The sequence below is a fragment of the Mycothermus thermophilus genome (assembly GCF_041956435.1).
Source record: "Mycothermus thermophilus strain CBS 625.91 unplaced genomic scaffold VTJ04scaffold_4, whole genome shotgun sequence".
Taxonomy (NCBI): Eukaryota; Fungi; Ascomycota; class Sordariomycetes; order Sordariales; family Chaetomiaceae; genus Mycothermus; species Mycothermus thermophilus.
In genome coordinates this window covers 1,237,532-1,256,286 of record NW_027191430.1, presented here as the reverse complement: position 1 = coordinate 1,256,286, position 18,755 = coordinate 1,237,532, and the positions used below count along the sequence as shown (strand labels likewise).

The 18,755-nt window shown below is 57.0% G+C and overlaps 9 protein-coding genes across 9 annotated transcripts; 3 read left to right on the top strand and 6 right to left on the bottom strand.

The window, feature by feature from the left end:
• Positions 1-323: 323 nt before the first annotated feature.
• On the bottom strand, positions 324-1,808 carry VTJ04DRAFT_6187 (uncharacterized protein; the record flags this gene model as incomplete). The annotated part of the gene is made up of 3 exons (XM_069364382.1): positions 324-673; positions 730-1,698; positions 1,772-1,808. 3 exons carry the CDS (start codon positions 1,806-1,808, stop codon positions 324-326), a joined length of 1,356 nt encoding a protein of 451 aa, XP_069218214.1.
• Positions 1,809-2,051: 243 nt separating this feature from the next.
• Positions 2,052-2,267, bottom strand: VTJ04DRAFT_6186 (uncharacterized protein; the record flags this gene model as incomplete). The annotated part of the gene is made up of 1 exon (XM_069364381.1): positions 2,052-2,267. One exon carries the CDS (start codon positions 2,265-2,267, stop codon positions 2,052-2,054), a length of 216 nt encoding a protein of 71 aa, XP_069218213.1.
• Positions 2,268-3,116: 849 nt separating this feature from the next.
• VTJ04DRAFT_6185 (uncharacterized protein) lies at positions 3,117-3,937 on the top strand (the record flags this gene model as incomplete). Its single annotated transcript, XM_069364380.1, has 2 exons — positions 3,117-3,363; positions 3,474-3,937. The coding sequence occupies 2 exons, from the start codon at positions 3,117-3,119 to the stop codon at positions 3,935-3,937; spliced, it is 711 nt and encodes a 236-aa protein (XP_069218212.1).
• Positions 3,938-5,613: 1,676 nt separating this feature from the next.
• VTJ04DRAFT_6184 (uncharacterized protein) lies at positions 5,614-6,698 on the top strand (the record flags this gene model as incomplete). The annotated part of the gene is made up of 3 exons (XM_069364379.1): positions 5,614-5,778; positions 5,868-6,088; positions 6,212-6,698. 3 exons carry the CDS (start codon positions 5,614-5,616, stop codon positions 6,696-6,698), a joined length of 873 nt encoding a protein of 290 aa, XP_069218211.1.
• A 103-nt stretch (positions 6,699-6,801) lies between these two features.
• VTJ04DRAFT_6183 (uncharacterized protein) lies at positions 6,802-7,360 on the top strand (the record flags this gene model as incomplete). The annotated part of the gene is made up of 2 exons (XM_069364378.1): positions 6,802-6,975; positions 7,211-7,360. 2 exons carry the CDS (start codon positions 6,802-6,804, stop codon positions 7,358-7,360), a joined length of 324 nt encoding a protein of 107 aa, XP_069218210.1.
• Positions 7,361-7,416: 56 nt separating this feature from the next.
• On the bottom strand, positions 7,417-8,175 carry VTJ04DRAFT_6182 (uncharacterized protein; the record flags this gene model as incomplete). Its single annotated transcript, XM_069364377.1, has 2 exons — positions 7,417-7,987; positions 8,060-8,175. 2 exons carry the CDS (start codon positions 8,173-8,175, stop codon positions 7,417-7,419), a joined length of 687 nt encoding a protein of 228 aa, XP_069218209.1.
• A 3,478-nt stretch (positions 8,176-11,653) lies between these two features.
• Positions 11,654-11,926, bottom strand: VTJ04DRAFT_6181 (uncharacterized protein; the record flags this gene model as incomplete). The annotated part of the gene is made up of 1 exon (XM_069364376.1): positions 11,654-11,926. The coding sequence occupies one exon, from the start codon at positions 11,924-11,926 to the stop codon at positions 11,654-11,656; it is 273 nt and encodes a 90-aa protein (XP_069218208.1).
• A 107-nt stretch (positions 11,927-12,033) lies between these two features.
• VTJ04DRAFT_6180 (uncharacterized protein) lies at positions 12,034-15,183 on the bottom strand (the record flags this gene model as incomplete). Its single annotated transcript, XM_069364375.1, has 2 exons — positions 12,034-14,018; positions 14,112-15,183. 2 exons carry the CDS (start codon positions 15,181-15,183, stop codon positions 12,034-12,036), a joined length of 3,057 nt encoding a protein of 1,018 aa, XP_069218207.1.
• Positions 15,184-16,697: 1,514 nt separating this feature from the next.
• On the bottom strand, positions 16,698-17,024 carry VTJ04DRAFT_6179 (uncharacterized protein; the record flags this gene model as incomplete). The annotated part of the gene is made up of 2 exons (XM_069364373.1): positions 16,698-16,810; positions 16,871-17,024. The coding sequence occupies 2 exons, from the start codon at positions 17,022-17,024 to the stop codon at positions 16,698-16,700; spliced, it is 267 nt and encodes an 88-aa protein (XP_069218206.1).
• Positions 17,025-18,755: the final 1,731 nt, after the last annotated feature.

The following is an 18,755-nucleotide window of genomic DNA, read 5'->3' as shown; positions in this document are numbered from 1 at the left end:
CGGTTATGGGGCATCGGCTGCAGGATAAAGTATGGCATACGTAGTTCATCCATCATACGAGACATTCCATGTGACCGCGCTGTTGAGTTTGGTGCTGAAAGCAGTAAGCTGAGCAACGGGATTGCTTATATGGATATCATTTCGGCATTTAGCGTCTTGATTGCGCAGAAAACACTGTGTCTTGCTTCTACAGAACCCATGTCACAAGTTGACCATAGATCCTACCCCATGAACCAGGAAACCCACAAAGTCTAACAAGTCTAAGACCCACACAATACTCTATCTCAACCACTCCCTCCCCTCCAATCCCCCTTCCCTAGGTCCTAAACTTTAAACCTCCTCGGATCCAACTTGGCAACCTCCCCATCCACCTCCTCCCCAAACAGCATCGCCGCCACCAGATATCCCGTTCCTGGGCCGTTCTGGATTCCCCAGCACGTGTGGCCCGCCGCCACCCACAGGCCGGGCACCGACGTCCTCCCAATCAACGGGCCCCGCTGCTCGCCGAAGCGGATATGCTGCGGCAGGTAGCACGCCTGTCGCGCCTTGACGGGCGCGGCGGCTAAGGTCGGGGAAATGGTTCCGATGTAGGCAATCAGGTCGTCGCATTGCGACTGGTCGACCTCGACCTGGTCGGCGGTGGCAGGGAGGGGGATGAGTTTGTCGGGTTCTCCTGAAGAGGGTTGTTAGTCATTTCCAGAAGAGTCTGCAGGAATTGTGGTGACCTACCGCACGCATACACCTCGCCAAACGGCCTGGCATAAATCTCGGGATCCACGCTCCCCTTATGCCTCCTCTTCAAACCCTGCTTCCTCCGATGCTCGGGCACATAGCTAACCGGGAGCTGGATATCCGTAAACACGGCATACGGACTTACGTCCGCCTCGAAAACCACGCTGTGGGCACGGAGCGCCTCGATCCTTGTCCGCGGGAGTAACTTGCCCGTCCACGGCCCCGCGGCCACAACCACGTCCGTCGCGCCGTCGATGGTTTTGATGCTCCCCGTGTCCCTGTCCTCGTACACGACCGTGTGGGTGTCCGCGGGCCCGGTGTCGAGCTTGGTGACTTTGGCGCGCAGCCGGATGTCGACGCCCTTTTCCCGCGCGAGGTCGGCGAGGGCGTTGGTGAAGTGGAACGGGTGGACCTGGGCCGTTTCGGTGGCGCCGGGGGAGCCCATCTCTTCGTACGATTGGACTAAGCTGCCGTCGATCCAGTCGAGGTCTTTGGGGAGGGGAGAGTCCTTCAGCAGGGCGGTCGCGGCGTGGTCTTGCTTGGGGAGCTTTTCCCAGTCTTTGGCAGCTTCGTCGTCTTTGAGGGTGGATTGGATGGGGAGGTCACCCTCCGTGGCGGTGCTGGTGTTTGTTGTTGTTGGCGGTGTTGGTGATGGTGGTGGTGGTTTTGTGGTCCGGGCTTCAAGGTCTTTTTCCTTGACGATAGCTTCGATACTTCCGCAGCCTAGACGACGGTAGCCCCATCGTTGAGCGCCATTGTGCTGCTCGGCCAGCTCCTTGTGGAGGCGATATGATAAGGGGACGATGGCGGAAGGATATGCCCAGAGGGCGAGGAGGCCGCCGGCTTTCCCGGAGGCGCCGGCCGCGATGGAGGTGGCCTCTAGGAGGGTGACGGTGTGAAGGGCAGGGTTGAACTTGGGATGGCGTGTGATGAAGTAGGCCACGCTGCATCCGATGATGCCGCCGCCTGTGGTTGAGTGTATGAGGCTGGGTTAGTGAATGAGGCCAGGGCGACAGGGAGGGACTTGGGGATGCCGTACCGACGATGACGATATTCCGTTTTTCTTGAGAGGCCATGCTGTAATTCAACTAGATTGGTGTGATTCTGGCCGCAGGAGGTGATGAACAGTAGATGATGGTGTCTGGCGTCAAAGCACTCAGGTCCTTCGACTGGGAAGACTGGGGGATTCCCAAACCCGGACTGTTGCTTGTGCACAAGTTCCGTCTCTCAAATGACCATAGTTTAGGATTCAGGGATTGTATGTTGTGAGGTTTTACTGCTCAATTGGCCCATTGACGTTGTTGTGAAGTTGCTTGAGACTAAGTCTGAGATGAGATGGTCTTGAGCCCCGCCATGCCTTGCTGAGCAGCTGCTGCTTTCCAGGTTGTGCCATTGGCGGGGCAATCAATCCCACGCGGGGCCTGGGCCTGGACATGCGGCCTGCTTGGGGCCATGCTGATGTGGAGACGAGACCCGGACGGGCCGTCGCGGACCGGGAAGCAGGGCCGCCACCAGAATGCAGAGGATGACGACATGATACTGTGTAAACGGATGCTTGGACCTTTACTGTTTACTTTCCCTTCCTGCATGCATTGCACGGGGTGCGCAGTATGGACGGGAGATAAAAAGGCTCGTCTGGTCTGTACCCGACTTCCCGAGATTTAGGAAAGGTATTTTCACCTTACGAGTAGTTCTCATTTTGATCTTGCATCTCTCCAGATGCAATCTGAATCTGAAACGCAAAGCCAACACCAAAAGCGGGAATGCACAGCGTTGGTCGTCTGATGTTTGTCTTGAGACGAATCTTGGCAAGGGAAACACCTCAGGATGGGAAAGCTTCCAGGTTCCTTTCCATCACACCGTCACACCCTCCAAGAGACAAGTGAAGAAAGGAACTTTCCTTTTCCCAATCCTCTCAACCCCAAGTTGAACCTCGGCTTCGGAGATATCCACGACCCCGAAGCCCGTCCAAGATTCCTCATAGAATGACTTGGAACGAGGTAGATTGGTTGGTTCTTCACCGTAGTTGCATCGCAAGCAAAGAATTCCATAATCTTGCGCCATCATGAAGTTCCTAAAGTTCCCTGAGACGGTTTGATTCCCCATCACCAAGCAACTCTTCCCGTCAACCCCACCAATGGCAGCTCCATCCAGACCATGCCTGATGGAGTTTGTGTTTGGAATCATGGCCTTGGCTCCCGCTGCGACGCGACCTTGGTGACCCCCTTCTGCCGCCTTCTGCCCCCAAACGAGCAAGGCTCGGTTCCGCTAGCCGAACCTTCTTCACGTGTGATGCAACAGATGCAACACCGAATCCCGTGTGCTCGGATTCTTTGTTCGTGTCAAAAGGCCCCGCAACTCCCGACGGCCGTCTCATCGTCACCATGTCTTCTTCCGCATCATCGACTTCTTCATCATCGACACCTACAACTAAGATCTGGTTCGTCAGCATCGTCATCGCTCTTGTGACGTACCTTCTCGGCAACTTCGCCACACAACACCTCACTCGTCTTGATAATAATAAACATCCTCAACAACCGTCACCAATCGCTTTCCACTCCTCAAGCAACCAACAACTCTCCGCAACCATGGCCTCCAGCAAGACCTTCTTCGACTTTACCGTCAAAGACAGTTCGTCTCCCGTCCTCCGCATCCTCCTCCTCCTCCTTCTCCTCCTTCCCCCTGCTGCGTAGTTAGTAGTAAACAAACCCCCGCTAACCAACCAACCCACCTCGCTCCAGAAACCGGCGCCGACCACCCCCTCTCCAAATACAAAGGCAAAGTCGTCCTCGTCGTCAACACCGCCAGCAAGTGCGGCTTCACCCCGCAGTACGCCGGCCTCGAAAAACTGTACAAGTCCATCACCGCCAAGCACCCGGACCAGTTCGTCATCCTGGGCTTCCCCTGCAACCAGTTCGGCAACCAGGAGCCCGGGTCCAACGACGAGATCCAGCAGTTCTGCCAGGTCAACTACGGCGTCACGTTCCCCGTGCTGGGCAAAGTGGACGTCAATGGCCCCAAGGCGGATCCGGTGTTTGTGTGGCTCAAGAAGGAGACGCCCAGGCTGTTTGGTATGATGGATCGCATCGTGTGGAACTTTGAGAAGTTTTTGGTGGGGAAGGATGGGAAGGTCATCGCGCGCTGGTCGTCCATGACCAAGCCGGAGACGTTGGAGGCGGATATTTTGAAGGCGCTCAAGGCTTGAAGGCGGGGAATGTCCAGGAGGGGTTTAGACGGTTTGCTTGTTCGTGACGTTGGATAGGTAGTGTGGGGTGTTGTACGTGGAGGATGGGAGGGACTTAATGACTTGATGGTTTGAGTTCGGGACTCGGATGGCGAAGGGTGTTCTGTCTTTCTATTAGCGTCTTGATTCCGCGTACCTGCTGTACGTACGAGCAAAAACTTGACCTTGCTCAATACCAGTTCCTCAACTGTTTGATATGTCGTCGCTGGATGCCAAGTTGCGGCTCAACTGCTGACATGGTAGTGCTTACGAAGAGCCCAATCTATGTCCAGACAAGCGGGAGACCCAGTGCAACATTATATAAGGCTGCCTGTTAGTTCCTCATCACCCATCGGCAGTCCTGAGGTAAGCTTATTCTCCTTGTAAGCCATTCATATAGGCCGGTTGTGAGGACGTGGGGACATATGTTCAGATGGCCGTCCAATACATGGAGCAGATGCGATGCTTCAGCTCCCCACTGACGTGCATCACATTCCAGACGGAGAGGCTTGCATCTGCAGGGTGGCACGGAGTATAGAGACATTCGTTCCCAAAATATCTTGAGAAACGCGATCGGGGGATTTGGATAGAGCCTGCGTGCACATCAGATCAGCCTACCTAGATCTCGAACCTGGTCTCGGCTCTGATCGATGAGTCCCGAGTATTGGATCGAATCTCGAGCGATCAGCCCTGACCCAAGATGTCCAGTCTTCGGCCGTAGAAGTACGTAATAATTACCCCTATAACTTGCGTACTTAGGTGCGTACATCCGCCGGAGTTCAGTAAACTGAAAAAAAAAAAACAAATCCAAAAGCGCTTCATCCCAAGGACGCGCATCCCGAAGCGCCCATCTGCAACACCCCCTACTCCGGCATGAAGCATCACCAACCTCAAACCCCCCAAAGCCCCCAAAGACGGGACAAGACCCGAGCCTCATGAGGCATCCACCCGGGTGAGCCACAAGCCAAGCAAGCAAGCGGGCGCCAAGCAGACCTTGGCCGCCGAATTTCCAGGCTGAGGCAACATGGATTGTCATGTCTGGCCTGAGCCTCCCCGTCATCGGACCCACCGATACGGTTTGCGGTGGCAAATGATTGGTCCGACAGGCGTAAATACCGTGCCAAGTGGCTTGGGGACGCGCCATCTCCATGTGGCTTTGCACTGTGCAACTGCCCCCGTCGTCCAGGGTGATGATTGTCAGGTTTCCATCCTCAGGTTCAGTGTGCGGCTGTGTTGTTGGTGGGTTCTGTCAGCCCCCGTGGAAACAGTTGCGAGCTGAGCCTTGTTTCGTTTTTCAGCAACAAGTCGGGTTCCCGAGACGACGGCTTGGGAGAATTTCGTTTTCTTTCTCTTTTCTCTCGTGTTTTGTCGTTCATCAGACTTGATCAGCGTTTGCTTGTGACGGCGTTTGTTTTGTTGTCTCGCGACTAACCATCGCCGCCCGACGACTGTCTCTTAGAGACTACTGTACCTTCACCCACAACAGCGTTCGCTCGTTCAGGGGTTGCTGCCACAGCAAAAGGAACCCCCTGGTTGCCGAGTCAACCCCTCCGTTTGCGCCCAACACCCACGAACACCACCAGCACCACCACCACCAGCACACTCTCACAACCTCGACACACAAGAACACAGAGACACAAAAACTCGGGGAGGACAAGATGTGGGAAGACCTCGAGATCGACCCCGAAAACATCCCGACCTTCAAGCTGGTCTTCCACTCGCTCCAGATCGTCTGTGGCTTCATCGGGTGGTGTCTCGAGATTGCCGTGTTCCGGGACAAGGACTCCAAGATTGTCGGAAACAATGGCTGGGCCTTCGCGGTGGTATGTTGTCTAGCCTCTAAAACCCCTTTCACGGGAGGATTACGGACAGTCCGGCTGACGCAAAGGTTTCTCTCTTGACTCGACCTTAGTTCTTCCTCACCGTCCCCGCCTGGATATACCTGATCGGCACCCCGCGATGGCCCCGCGCCCGCCGCTTCGCCGAGCCGCACGCCATGGTGGCGGTCGACGCCATCTACACCGTCATCTGGCTGTCCGCCTTTGCCGCCCAGGCCGCCTATAACACGGCGAACCTCTGCGGAGGTGCCTGCGGGCCCAGCAAGGGCAACGTTGCCATGGGCGTGTTCGTCACGTACGTTTTTTCCTCTCTCCCCGTCTCATCCCATCCCATCTCATCTTTCCCTCTCCTCCCCGCCTTCTCAGGTATCTCAGCCCTCAAACTCCCGCTAACGCTCCCGCCTCTTCCAAAAAATAGCCTCTTCTTCTGCGCCACCACCTTCATCAGCATCTGGACGCTCAAATACTACCAATGGCACCACCGCCTGCCGGGCTACGACCGCTCCGGGCCGGCCGGCAACCAAAACATCGACCCGGACAAGGCCGCCTTCTCCCTCGCGCCGCACGACGAGGAGGCGTACGCGCCCGTCAACATGCACGACCAGGACGATCCGCACGACACGGCCACCGAGTACGGCGGCGGCGGTGCGAGGTCGGATTACACCGACCCGTACTCCAGGACCGGGGCTGGTTCGACGACCAATTATGCGGCCAACGCTAGCACCGTGAGCTCGTACCACGATAATCCGTTCCGCCGCGACCAGCCCGGGGATATGTTTGAGACCACCGACACGGCGTATCACTCGGGCAGCGTGGGCGGCAGGTACACGCACAGCCCGTCGCCGCAGCCGTTTGAGGATGCACGGTTCCCGGCGGCGCCGTACGAGCGGGTTGAGAGGCCTTGATTTAATGGACGGGGTTGTTGTGGGTTTGTTGGCGTATATGAGGGGATACGTCGAGTGTGTTGTTGGAATGATTGGGAGCGGTGTCTACCTACCTACCTGATGTATGTTGGGGAATCCAACATATCCCGATCTAGTGACGACCTTGGGATGGGAGGTGGGCGGGACTGTAATGTGGCAGTTATGTGAATGGCGGGGGCGGCATGGTGGCATCTTATCTAGCTATCTGATGGGATGGTCATGGTCGAGATATACATGCTCGGTGGGACGGGTTGGATTTGTAGGTTCTTTCTTGGTCGTTGTTGTTTGTTTTTGGTGGCGGCGTTCGGGAGTGGTTCACATACATAGCCTGGACGGAAGATACCATGAATATTTGAACGGTATATCTGGTTCATAATATGTTTTTGACTCCCTTGGTTTATTATCCCACGTGTACCTCCGAGTAATACATCTGAGTTTCGATCCTGAGCAACGCCGGACGCCTTTACCCGTGAACAATGGTCCTCCTGAGTCAGAAAAGAGGCTCCAGAGCATCACCCCATCCTGATACACCATTTGACAGCCCCTGGAATGGCAGAAACACAGCTCCTCAACCCCCAGCTTCTCTTCAGTCCCAAACTTCCACCACCTCCCATGGGACCAAGAATCTCCCCGAGTACCTCTGACCAACCCAACCTCCTCCTCCGTTACCGTAGTCCCGTCCTCCCGGCAGGCCGGTCCCTCAGGAACTCAACAACCCCGCCTTCCTCAACCGTTTCCTAATATCCGCCGCCGTCTGCTGGTACGGATTCAGCTTCATGTCGCGCGCCATCCGGTCCACGTCGTCGCCGTATTTGTCGACCAGCCGCTGCAGCCACTCCACCTCCCGCTGGCTCTGGTGGCGGACGGTCTTTTCGACGGGTCTGCTGGCCTCGCGCTCCAGGGCGCGGAGGACCTCGGGTTTGTTGTTGTCCTCCTCAAAGCCGGACCACTCTTGGTATTCTTGCTCCTTCTTGTTCTGCTTGTTGGGTGATGAGGAGTCTGAGTCCGAATCATCCGACTCAATCTCGGCAAGCGGATCGTTCAACGGATTCGGCTTGCTCAACACCCGCACGATCCTCCCCTGCTCGTCGCGCTCGACCTTGACCTCGCGCACCTGCAGCATGCCCGAGTCCGTGGAACGCGGGGCTAAGGGGTCGGTCGCGGGGTTGAGGACGGATTTGTTGGTCGGCAGCACGCCGCCCGTGGCTTTGCCCAGTTTAGCGACCAGGCCGAAGCGGGTGTAGTTTTGGGAGAGGGTTTCTTTTTTGTTCCTTTAAGGTGGAAGGGGGGTTAGTGGAAGGTGGGTGGGAAGAAAGAGGGGGAGGGGAGAGAGGGAAACGGACCAGGCTTTGGCGATGATGTCGTTGCCCCGCGGGTTGAGGATCTTTTTGCGGCGGTTGGGCATCTTGACCTTGGGCCGCGAGGAGCGGCGTTTGCGTTTTTGGAGTTCGCGACCCATTGTGGTGCTTGGGTGATGCTGGGATGGGTTGGTGGTGGTGGTGGTGGAGGTCTACTTGGTAGGCTGGAGGCTGTGATGGACGTCTGTTTGTCGCTGGTGATCCTGGACTCCAAAATTTCCGGGATGGATTGATCCGATAAGATGGATAAGATGGAAGTTGGGCTTATCGATAGGAGATAGTAACCCTGGCATGGTAATGCCAAGGAATACCAAGACCGGACCTGGAGTCGGATGTTGTGGGGTTGGGGTTAGGGTTATGATAGACACCGGCCTCTTTTCACATGCTCAAGATGCCCTGGGGCGCAAGAGATGATAGATACCGCTTGTCCATTGCTGCTCTTACTCCAGCTGCTCTCAACACCCGTCACTACGGTATCTACTGCTTCCTCACAACGCATATTGTGTAGTAAACAGACGGATTCTGCCGACTGACTCAAAAGCGGTGAGCCGCACACTCACTCCCCAGCATTCTCTTTAACCTCTCCTCTCATCATCCTCTTCGGGCTGTTCAGGTATGTCGTGACATCCACAGCCGAGGGCCAACCTCTCTTCCTCCATCTCTCGAACCAGGAAACCGTCTCGTGACGTCCATGTTCATATATCCTACCTTAGGTACCTATGCCTTCAACACTCCAGTCAATCCTTTGGTCACGTCATGCCCAGTGGATGAGTGGCTGCTTAGATAAAAGTTCCCTTCGCTGTCGCCATCGGCCAAGGCTATCTTAACCTACCTATCTATTATCTCTTCTTCATTCAGCATGCGTTCATCTCGGTCCTCAAAAGGGTAAGTACTTAGAATTCCTAGCGCCCCCAACTCATCACTCCCCACCGTCCCCCCACGTTGGCCCCTCTCGTCATGGCCGTCGGGCAGGACTGTGGGATTGGTAGTGCGGAGTAGGAGAGCGCCGTTCGACAAAAAGTCCCCTTACCCGAACTCACGCAATGCTGCTGCCGATGCGCTGTAACGCCCGATGTGGCGCGCGCAAATAATGTGTGCATGCATGTCAAGTATAGTGGTAGGGGCTTCGTGCCCGGTTTCCCATCAGACGTAAATAGCTCAAGTCTTTCTTGCTTGCATACCTTGGGTGCTCTTCTTGGCTGGGACTGGAAAGCCGACGCATGCCTTGTCTAGCCAACCAACCCGGCTTTCACGACACGAGAGGGGGGTAGCTCGGGTAGCTGGGGGTAGGTAACGGTGATGCAGCTGTGGTGGTGGTGATGATGATGAGTGGCCATGATGATGGTGGGTGGTGTTGACATCGGGTACTTCACATTAGCGCGGCGCTGTCAAGCTTGATTGTCGAACTGCGTGAAGGCGGGAGGGGGGTTATCTGCCTGCCCATCGGAGATTAGGCCGGGTATGATCGCGTCATGCGCGACGACGGTTTGAGAGAGTGTGGCTGTGCTCACAGACAGACAGCAGACAGCTTGACAGACGACGTGGTGCTGCTGCTGCTCCTACTGAGTTCGTGATCGGGTTGTTGATTGTGTGTGTCATGAGATGAATAGTACCTAGGTCAGGGATTGAGATAGAGGATGTGATGACATGAGTACACAGTAGTACACGCCGGCACAAGTTCTAGTCTGAAAGATTGAGCACAGCCCGAGGACAAGTGAGAACGAAAAGGAGGGGAAGCTCCCACCCCTCAAGATGCTAGTGGTGGTGTGCCACCTGCATCCTCCTCGTGGTGGCTGGCCTTCCAGAAGGGCACTAGAAGGTCCTTCTTTGCTGGTTGACCCCTCCTTTTGAGGACGATCACGATCAGCGAAACGCTGAGCTGAACAAACACGCCCAACCAAGTTCTGTGTAAATCACACCTCCAACCAACTCCCATCTCCAACTCCCCTTCTTCTCCACCGAACAAGTCAAATCTCACCCCACGAAACAGGGACACCTCGAACCGATCCGATCCGCACCTCCGTCGCATCTTTTTGGAGCTTGAGCTTGTGGGTGTTCTATCTTTGGGGATGTCTGGTTGTCTGATCCACGCAATGATCGACAGGTCGATGGGGACATGGTGAGCACAATACGTCCCCATCAACACCACAACACAAAAACGGATGATTGATAAGTATCCGACTATCCGACGAGTAGGTCTCTGGCTGGCTGGCAGCAAAAGCGCGGTTTACCTAACCCCAGTGACAGAGCAGCGGCGGCAACAGTAAGTAGGTCGGCAGGGGCCCTAGTTCCCGTAGGTACCGAGCGAGCTAAGGTTAGATATCGGGTCCGGGGCCCAGGCACGTTTCGGGAAGCTCCTTTGTGTCTTGGGTTGGGGGTTGTTGATATGGGGTTTGGGGTCGCGTGGACTGGACTGGACGTGAGAGGGGGGTGAGCGAAAGACGATGCGATATCCCATCCCTCTCCAGTGTCCATGCCGACTCCTCCAAAGAAACCCGGTCTTGCTCGACCCGGACATCACTCCCTCCCTTACTCCCTCACCCCTCTCCAACCCGCAACTCCACCACGCCCGCATCCGATCGCCAAAGCACAGAGTCCCACCACCATCACCACCACCACCTGTCCCTAGGTGCTGTCTCTCCTCGCCTCCAGTTCCCTCTCCGGCTAGTCCCCGCTCCTCGCTACGTAGGGTGTCGCTGTATGTAGCTGTCCGTATGTGCATGCCCATACATAAGCGCCATCGCATCGGGACTCTGCACTAGCGACCCTCACCTCGGTGTCGGTGTTGGGTCTGGCTTGGTGCTGCAAAGCTACTCTACCTACCCTCATTACCTTGCTACTTACTACCTAGACAGTAGACTGTCCCGGCTGGCTGGGCGGTTGGGTAGGAGGTACCTGAGGTAACCTGTCCCGGCCATCGGGAGGGACCTGGCTGCTGCTCGGTCTTGGGAACGACCTGAGGAAAGGGACGGACAGGGACGATGGCGAGCTTGGTCTTGTCTTGTCTTGTCTTGTCCGGTTTGAGTGGTTAAGCGAGGTTGATCGACGATCCTGTGTTTACTGCTGCTGTTAAGATGTCGCTACTTGGTATGCTTGAGGGTTGCTGTCAGGGGGCGGGATGATTCCGATGCTCTCTTTCTTGAGATGCGGTGTTTTCTAGGGGGGTGAGTTGAGGCATGGCGGCATGAACAAACAGGAGCCTGACGACCTAAATCTCGCGTATGGCAGGTAGGGAGGTAGGTAGGTTCTGATGTTGACAAGATCGCCGGCGACTCAGCCCATGGTAAACTCCCCTCCTCCCGCCTCCTATGATGACAATTTCACAACAGCCCAGATGATGGGAACGAAGATGTTTGTTTTCTCAATTTTATATCTGTATTTTGTACCGCTGTATATCTCAAACCCAAGGACCTGCCCTGACCAAACCCGACTACCCAGGTAGCTAGAAGTAGATACTAGTACTAAGAAAACCAAACGACGACAAGAAAATATTTACCTCGAGTCTGCGTGTGTGTCTTTGTGTGTGTGCTGTGTCTGTGTTCTTTCTTTCAACTCCTTCCCTTCCATCCAACTGCGCCCCTATATGCGCGTTCCCCCTTTCCCGTCCCCGTCGACTCCGAAGTGTATGCATCGCGGAAGTAGGTATATAGTACAGGCTGGGAGGTGAGAAGTACTCCCAGAGACAAGAAAAAAGAAAACAGAAAAAAACAAAGGAAAACTCGACGGTAGACAGACAGACAGAAAGACAGACGTAGACAAATCGACGAGACCGCCCCTGAACAAACCAAACAGACAAACAATAACGAAAAAACAAACAAACCACCAACCACCCTTACCGTCGTTCACGCCCATCCCGTCCCAACCCAAGCATAGAACCCCTCATCATCAACATCATCATCTCAACCTCATCATAAAACCAAACCTCCATCATAACCTCCCTCATAAAGAACCATCAAAGATCAAAACATAATCCACTCCACCTCCACCCCCATCCCCCCCAACCCGCCCGACCTCGCCCAATTAAACGGCCCTCCCTTCCCCCTCCCATCCATATGCTGCTGCCCCTGCTGTTGCCCCTGCTGCACCCCCGAAGCCCAAACCCTCTCCAGCACCTGCAGCGCAGCGAGGTTATTCATGTACCCACTCCGCGCCATGATCTCCCTGCATTTGCTCCGGACGATATTCTGCTGGAGTTCGTTCACGCACTCGCTGCCCGCAACAAACAGCGGCCAGAGAAGGAACTTTTCGGCCGCACTGCCTGCTTCGAGGCTGGTCGCGTAGTAGACGACTTGGGAGACCAGGTTGCGGAAGGTGTTGTGGTTGCTGGGGACGTTGGGGCTGGCGAGGCGTTCGGTGTAGAGCAGCGCCGCGTAGCGGAAGGCTTCGCTTAGCGCGGAGAGGTCGCGGATTTGGGTGGGCGTGGGTTGGATGGTTCCGGTGGGAGTGGTGGTGCTGGGGGTGGTGGTGGTGGTGATCGGGGCTGGTGAGCCGAGACCGGGTGCGGTGGTGGATGGCGGGGGTGAAGAGGGGTTGGATGGGGAGGTGATGTTAGTAGAGGTGGTGGTGGTGGTGGTGCCGGTTTGCAACGGCGTCATGAGCGAGGCGCGGATCCGGGAAGCATCAAACTGCCAGGACTGGAGAGCTTGCCGGGCTTCTTTCCACTCGCGCCAGAACATGCTGCGCGGGTCGTCGAAGGGGGCGGAGGCGATGGGGGAGGAGCCCAGGAGGGCGTCGTCCTCGACGCTGGGGCTGCTGTACGGGTTGTGGTGCTGAGGGGCACCGCCGTCGAAGCGCACGCTCGAGTTGATCGGGTGCGGGATGCCGCCGCCGAAGATGCTGTGATGGTGGGCGTGCATAGGGTGGTGAGGGTGGTGATGTTCCTGGCCAGGGGTGAGGAGAGGCCCGGCGGCGGTGGTGGTAGGGGGCGGTTTGAAGGGGGCTCCGAGAGGGGGTGTGGAGCGGGGTGGTACGGTAGACATTCCTCCGTTGCGAGGCATGGGGGACGGAGTTGTATGCAGGACCGGCTCAACAGGACGGTGCTGAGACAGCAAATTCAACCGGCCCAGCTTGCTGACCGTCTTGAACAGCTCGCGGTCGCAACCGACCAGGTTCTCGATACCCATCGGCAGCAGGTTCGCGTCGGGCGGGACGCCAAAGAAGGACGGGGTCAGCTGCGGCTCGCGGTCGTTGACGCTGGCCGAGATGGCGTCAAAGTAGGTAAACAGCGCCTCCATCCAGGCCGAGTCGCGCGACGGCGGGTACGGCGACATGCGGCGCAGCGAGAGGATCTTGCGGACGCCGGCGAACTGGGTCTGGAACTTGGCCACGCCCGACTCGGCCATGCGGTAATGGCACAGAATCAGAATGGTGGCGAGCACCGAGTCGTGCGTCGACTTTTCGGCGTCGTTGAGCTGCTCGTTGAGCAGCCGGACCGCCAAGTTGCGGTGCTGGTACTCCTCGGCCAGGGACTGGTCTGTCGGCTGCAGATCCGACGACGACCCATCAATCGGGCTCATTTCCAGACGCCGCTCGCCCAGGTCGGCGGCGCCGTGGTGGCCAAGGCTCAGCTTGCGCTTCATGCGCAGGTTGCAGGCGGCGAGCGCGCAGATGGCGTGCTGCAGGCTCCGGCTGCTGGTGCCCAGCCGCAGGATGTGCTCGCGGAAGGGGTTCGTGGGGCCGTCGATGAACACCATGCTCGGGCACATGGTCTTTTCGTAGTAGTCCATGAAGAAGGGCATCTTGGTGATGAGGTCCGGGCTGACCTGCAGGACGGGAGAGGGGGACTGCATGGGGAACGGCGCGGTCCACGACGTCGCCAGGCTCTTCTCCTGATGCTGCTGATGCTGATGCATGGCCTCCTCTTCCGGGTTGGACGAGGTGGCCCAGAACGGGCCGTGCGACTGGACGCTCGAGCCGTACGTGTCGAGATCCGGGGTTCCGGGGACTTGATGATGAGAAGCCGCGCGATTAGAGCTTGTGGCACGGGGCGTGGGAGGATCATGAGGAGGAGGAAGAGGGGCACGCGTGTGTGACCTACTCAGGACGTCGCACTCATGCGGCTGCGGCTGCGGCTGCGGTGCCATTCTCCGGCCCAGCTGGGCCTCGAGGGCCTCGACGTGGGAGAAGTGCGAGTGCAGGCTCGACGAGGTCTCGGACGGGGCGTAGACGAGGCTGGGGCAGGGCGGCGGCGGGCGCGACTGCTCGATCATCATGGCGGCCACGGGGCTCTGGGGGATGGGCGAGGCGTGTGTCGGGAAGCCCTCGTAGACGACGGGGCTGTGGATGTAAGGGGGCACGTCGTCGCGCGGGAACGAGTGGCTCATGGGAGACATGTAGTCGACGTCGCTCATGGCGTCGATTGGCGTGTGGATCAGGTCGCGCTGCATCAGTTCCTGGGCCGTGGTGGTGGGAATGTGCAGGGCCCGCGGAGCGGGCGCAAACCTCGACGTCTCGGTCGGGATGGCGGGCGAGAAGGGGATGTGAGTCCAGCCGGCCGGCGCCGTCTCGGTGGCCGGCGAGAGATGCGACATGTCGTAGGGGTGGAAGGATGCTGGTGGCGGGGGGATCGAAACCGGAGCCGGCACTGCTGACGGGTTACGCCTGTGATGACCCATTCCCATATCCATTGCCGTGTCCACCATGACCTCATCCTTGCGCTCCTCCTGCTGATGCTGATGCTGATGCTCCGTCGGCCATTGGGGCTGTTGTTGCTGGGGTTGTTGCTGCTGCTGTTGCTGCTGAGGTTGAGTCTGAGCCGGGGCAGCAATGTTGACCGTCCTGCCCTTCGCCGGGGCCGGAGCCTTACCGGCCGTCTTCGGCGGGTTGACGGGAGGTGCCTTGGCGATGGGGAGAGACAGTCCGCGAAGCTTGCCGCGGCTGGCGACGCCGACGCCCCAGGTCAGCTGGGTCTTGTAGCCCGAGCACTCGTTACCAATCTCGAGGCACTGCGAGCAGTAGGGCCGTCTCCTGTCGCACTTGACGTTCCTCTTGGCGCAAGTGAAGCAGTCGTCGGCGGCTCCTCCGGCGGGGGCCCTTCTCCTCCGCTTCCTCGCCGACGCGGCATCCTTGGCTGCCGGGGCCACCGGCGGGTTGGTCGGCAGGGTCATCATCTTGTCGAGTGACCTGTTGAACGTATCGTCGATGTGGTGAACGTGTAAACCAGTTACCCCCTTTGAATCTCCTATCCGTCCTGAAATCCTCCTAATAATCCAAAATTCGTCGAATGTCGAACTGGGTCTCGGTGTGTGAGTGTGTGTATGTCTCGCGTGTGCGACTCCTGTTCTGCTTGTCGTCGAAGGTGAAAAAACGATCCGGTGCTACCGGGGACGACGACTGAGATCAAAAGGCAGTCATCTAGAGAAGCACAGCGTGGTCGAAGATGGCACACAGCAGACGAATGTCAACGGGTGAAGGACAGACGGGAAAGACGGCAAAACACAGAAAAAAGGGACTCGAAGACGGGAGAGGGGGTGGCGGGTGGTAGGTAGTAGTAGTAATGAAACAAACTCTTGAGTGTGAGCGGGTGGGCGGGGGGAGCGGACGAAGGGATACATGTATAATCCAGCAGTAAGAACGGGCCAGGTTTAGAGCGGCCCATGTTATTAGACGGGGGGAGGGGAACCGTTTGGCGGTTGTGTGGCAGCAGCAGCAGCAACCAGCCCATTCCCAGCAGAGCCCTTCAGCCGGCCCTCCCTGGCTCTCTATCACTAGGTACACTCGGGTACATCCCGAGGGTACTGTCCATACAGATTCCCTCAAAGTTTCTAGAGTGCCCAAGCCCTGTAAGTGGTGCAACAGCTCTTGGGTGGGAAGGGAAGGGTGGCATTGGGGGTGGGCGTCCCAGATGGTCAGGGGGGTGTGGAAGAAGTGGAAGACCAGGGGAGGGGGGGACCACCCGAGCGCAACCCCCCCTCTTCTCTCTTCTCTTTCTCTCTAGCTAACCGGTCTCACGCTTTCTTTCCGAAGCCACACCGGGCACTCAAGCCAAAGATGGCCTGGCGCCGGAAGAGGTGGTGGAAAAAAAGAGTGGGAACCCGGGGGGGATCCATATCAACGCCAGATCGCCAGCACGCGCAACGACACGCGAGATGAAGAAACCAAGCAGCAAGACTGTCAGAAACAGCTTTGACGGAGAGATACGAAGCATGTTTGACACGGAGATGGCCGTGGGGTTTGGGAATTTGGGGCAAGCCACGAGGCGCTGTTTCGCATAAACCTTGAAAGAAAGGACCGAAGCGTGGCAATGGCGATGTTGACAAGCATTCGCTCACAAGATACCGATACCTCGGATCTTTGTGGTGGCATGAGGAAGAATACCTCGACAAGTCGGAGGTATCGGGTTGTGGGAATTTGTGGATTTGTCAGTTCAGCAGTTTGTTCAGATGTTCATCACATCATCATCAGTGGCCAAAAAGCAGACCAACCAGTGCACGGGAGCTGGACAGAAAAGGCAATGATGCGACAAGCATGCCATGCTCCGGTCTGGGTTGGGGGACATGGGGTGACCCTTTTTTCGACTTGTATTCTGTCCAATCCAACTCATTGAGGCTCCGACTACTAACAGAACTAGCAATCCCATCTTCACATGAATCTTTTTTGTTTTCCATTTCTTATGAAGCAGATTTCACTTGTTTGCATTTTGGATCACCGACTCCGAAAAGGCAGAGACGCCGTGTCCCGAGGACTGAGCGGCAGCATGCTCCCGATTATTTTCCCGCTTCCCACTGCGTTTCTCGCCTAAACTCATCAGCGCAACATGGCCGTCATGCTCCGTTCGGCGGCGGCCATCAAACTTACTAGTCGGCCCCACCGTCTTGATAAGTTGGTCAAGTTTCTTAGCAGGAAACCAAACAGTTTTATAACGGGCGCCCGGTGATAACAGCATCTCATGATGCTCCATCATCCCGCCGTAGGTGCTCCGTACTGCTCCGTGGGATAGCTCAGGTGCCATAGCTAAGGTGCTTAGTATCATTGGAGGGTCCACGTCCATGAAGCAAACCGGCCCCCGGCATTGTCCGTCTTGCTGGAGTCGCTGGAGTCTGCTGCAGGGAACAAGCTGCGAGCAGCTCTGGCGGTGACGGTTGCTGAGTTACAGAGGGACGACTCTCTGTCACTGTCTCATCGTCATGCTTGTTTGGTTTGTGTGGATTCCTCGCTGCAAAGAGCCGGCAGTTTACTGTGAAGTAGCATCTCAGTCAACAAAATTGCCCATGTCGGGTCCTCCCAGAGCAACCCCATCATCTCCAAGCATATTCACTTGTCGCCGAGATTCCCCCACGACGTTGCAAATGCCCTGTCGCCGTGAGGTCCTGAACTCCACAGGGGAGATTCTGGAGTAGCAGGGGGGGTTTGCCTCGCACGCGACATGTCTCTCTGTCAGGAACAAGAGTCTGTTCTGTTTCCCATCGCCAAACTCCTCTTCAGCATGTCAACAAGACACGTGGGAGGTTTCCCATCTCAGACACGCCTTCACGAAGCGACGTCGTGGCTCATACACTATGGCTCGGTGGCCGAGCTGAGCTAAAACACCTCTCTGTTCTCTCTTCAGGGTAACAAGCTCGCCGGGGATCCTACCTATTCTGCGCCCTAGCCTCGGGACGATCAGGTACCCGAGCCACAAACAGGCGCCGCCGCCGCTGCAGGAGGCTCATCGGATCCAATGCTAAAGACGGGCATTACGATGGAAGGGATGGGATTAAACTGTGAAAAGAGCGAAAACGAGCAGCGATCGAAACGAACCACCGAGGTGATGGTTCATCCCACGCGCGCACTCAAGCCCCCGGAGCGCCGCCAAAAAGCCAAGATTCATGCACCCCAGCCCAGCGAACTTATCTCGAAGCTTTCGAGGTCAAAGGCTTGAAACGGCCGCTAGACCCCTGGCGCTGGCCTGGGCGATGTTGTGCAGCGCAGTTGCAAGCAGGACAAGCCCCCCTCGCTTAGCACTGACGCCATCGAGGGCGCTACAACACGACGGAGCGCTAGGTTAGCGTCAAGCGCCTCCGAAACTGCCTTGGGTTGAAGAAATGACTTTCACATGTCACGAATGATGATTGATGATTGATTTGATGGGGTGTTGGTTTGGCTTGGGGGCAGTCAACAATGCAATGCCATCGGCGGGGAAACCTGAGGTGGACTGCTCTTGATCTTCCATCGGCCACGGCGATGGCGACATGATCAGGGGCAGAACTAATACACAATGGCTAGGAGTGCCGCGGCAGTGCAGCAGAGCTGAATCTACAGCGTATAGCCACTGTCAAAGTCAGGCTGTCAGCACTGTCGAGAGGGAGAGAGGGATTGGATCTGAATTGCGATGCCTGAGGGTGGAGGGATTTGGATTGGACGAGTCAAGATGCAGCTCTCAACTTTTCCCTCTTCTCGTCCTCGATTCTTCCCACAGTTTTGCCCTGTGCCTTGTGCCCTGTCCCTGTGCCTGTCCTGTCCTGTCCTGTCCCTTCCCGCCAAATTGGTCCCTGCAACCGGCCCTATCCCCGTTCGGGAACCGGCCGATGGACTGCGCATCTGATTGGCTGATCCCGATGCCCAGCCGGGAGGGCAGGAGGTCTAGCCAATGAGAGCTGCGGAATGCCAGATGTGGCTGAAGCCTAAACGGCCCTTTTCCTCGTTCGAGACGCCGCCTTGCGCCTCTCCGTCTTGGCTTCCGCGTCTCTGTACGTGGCCCCGT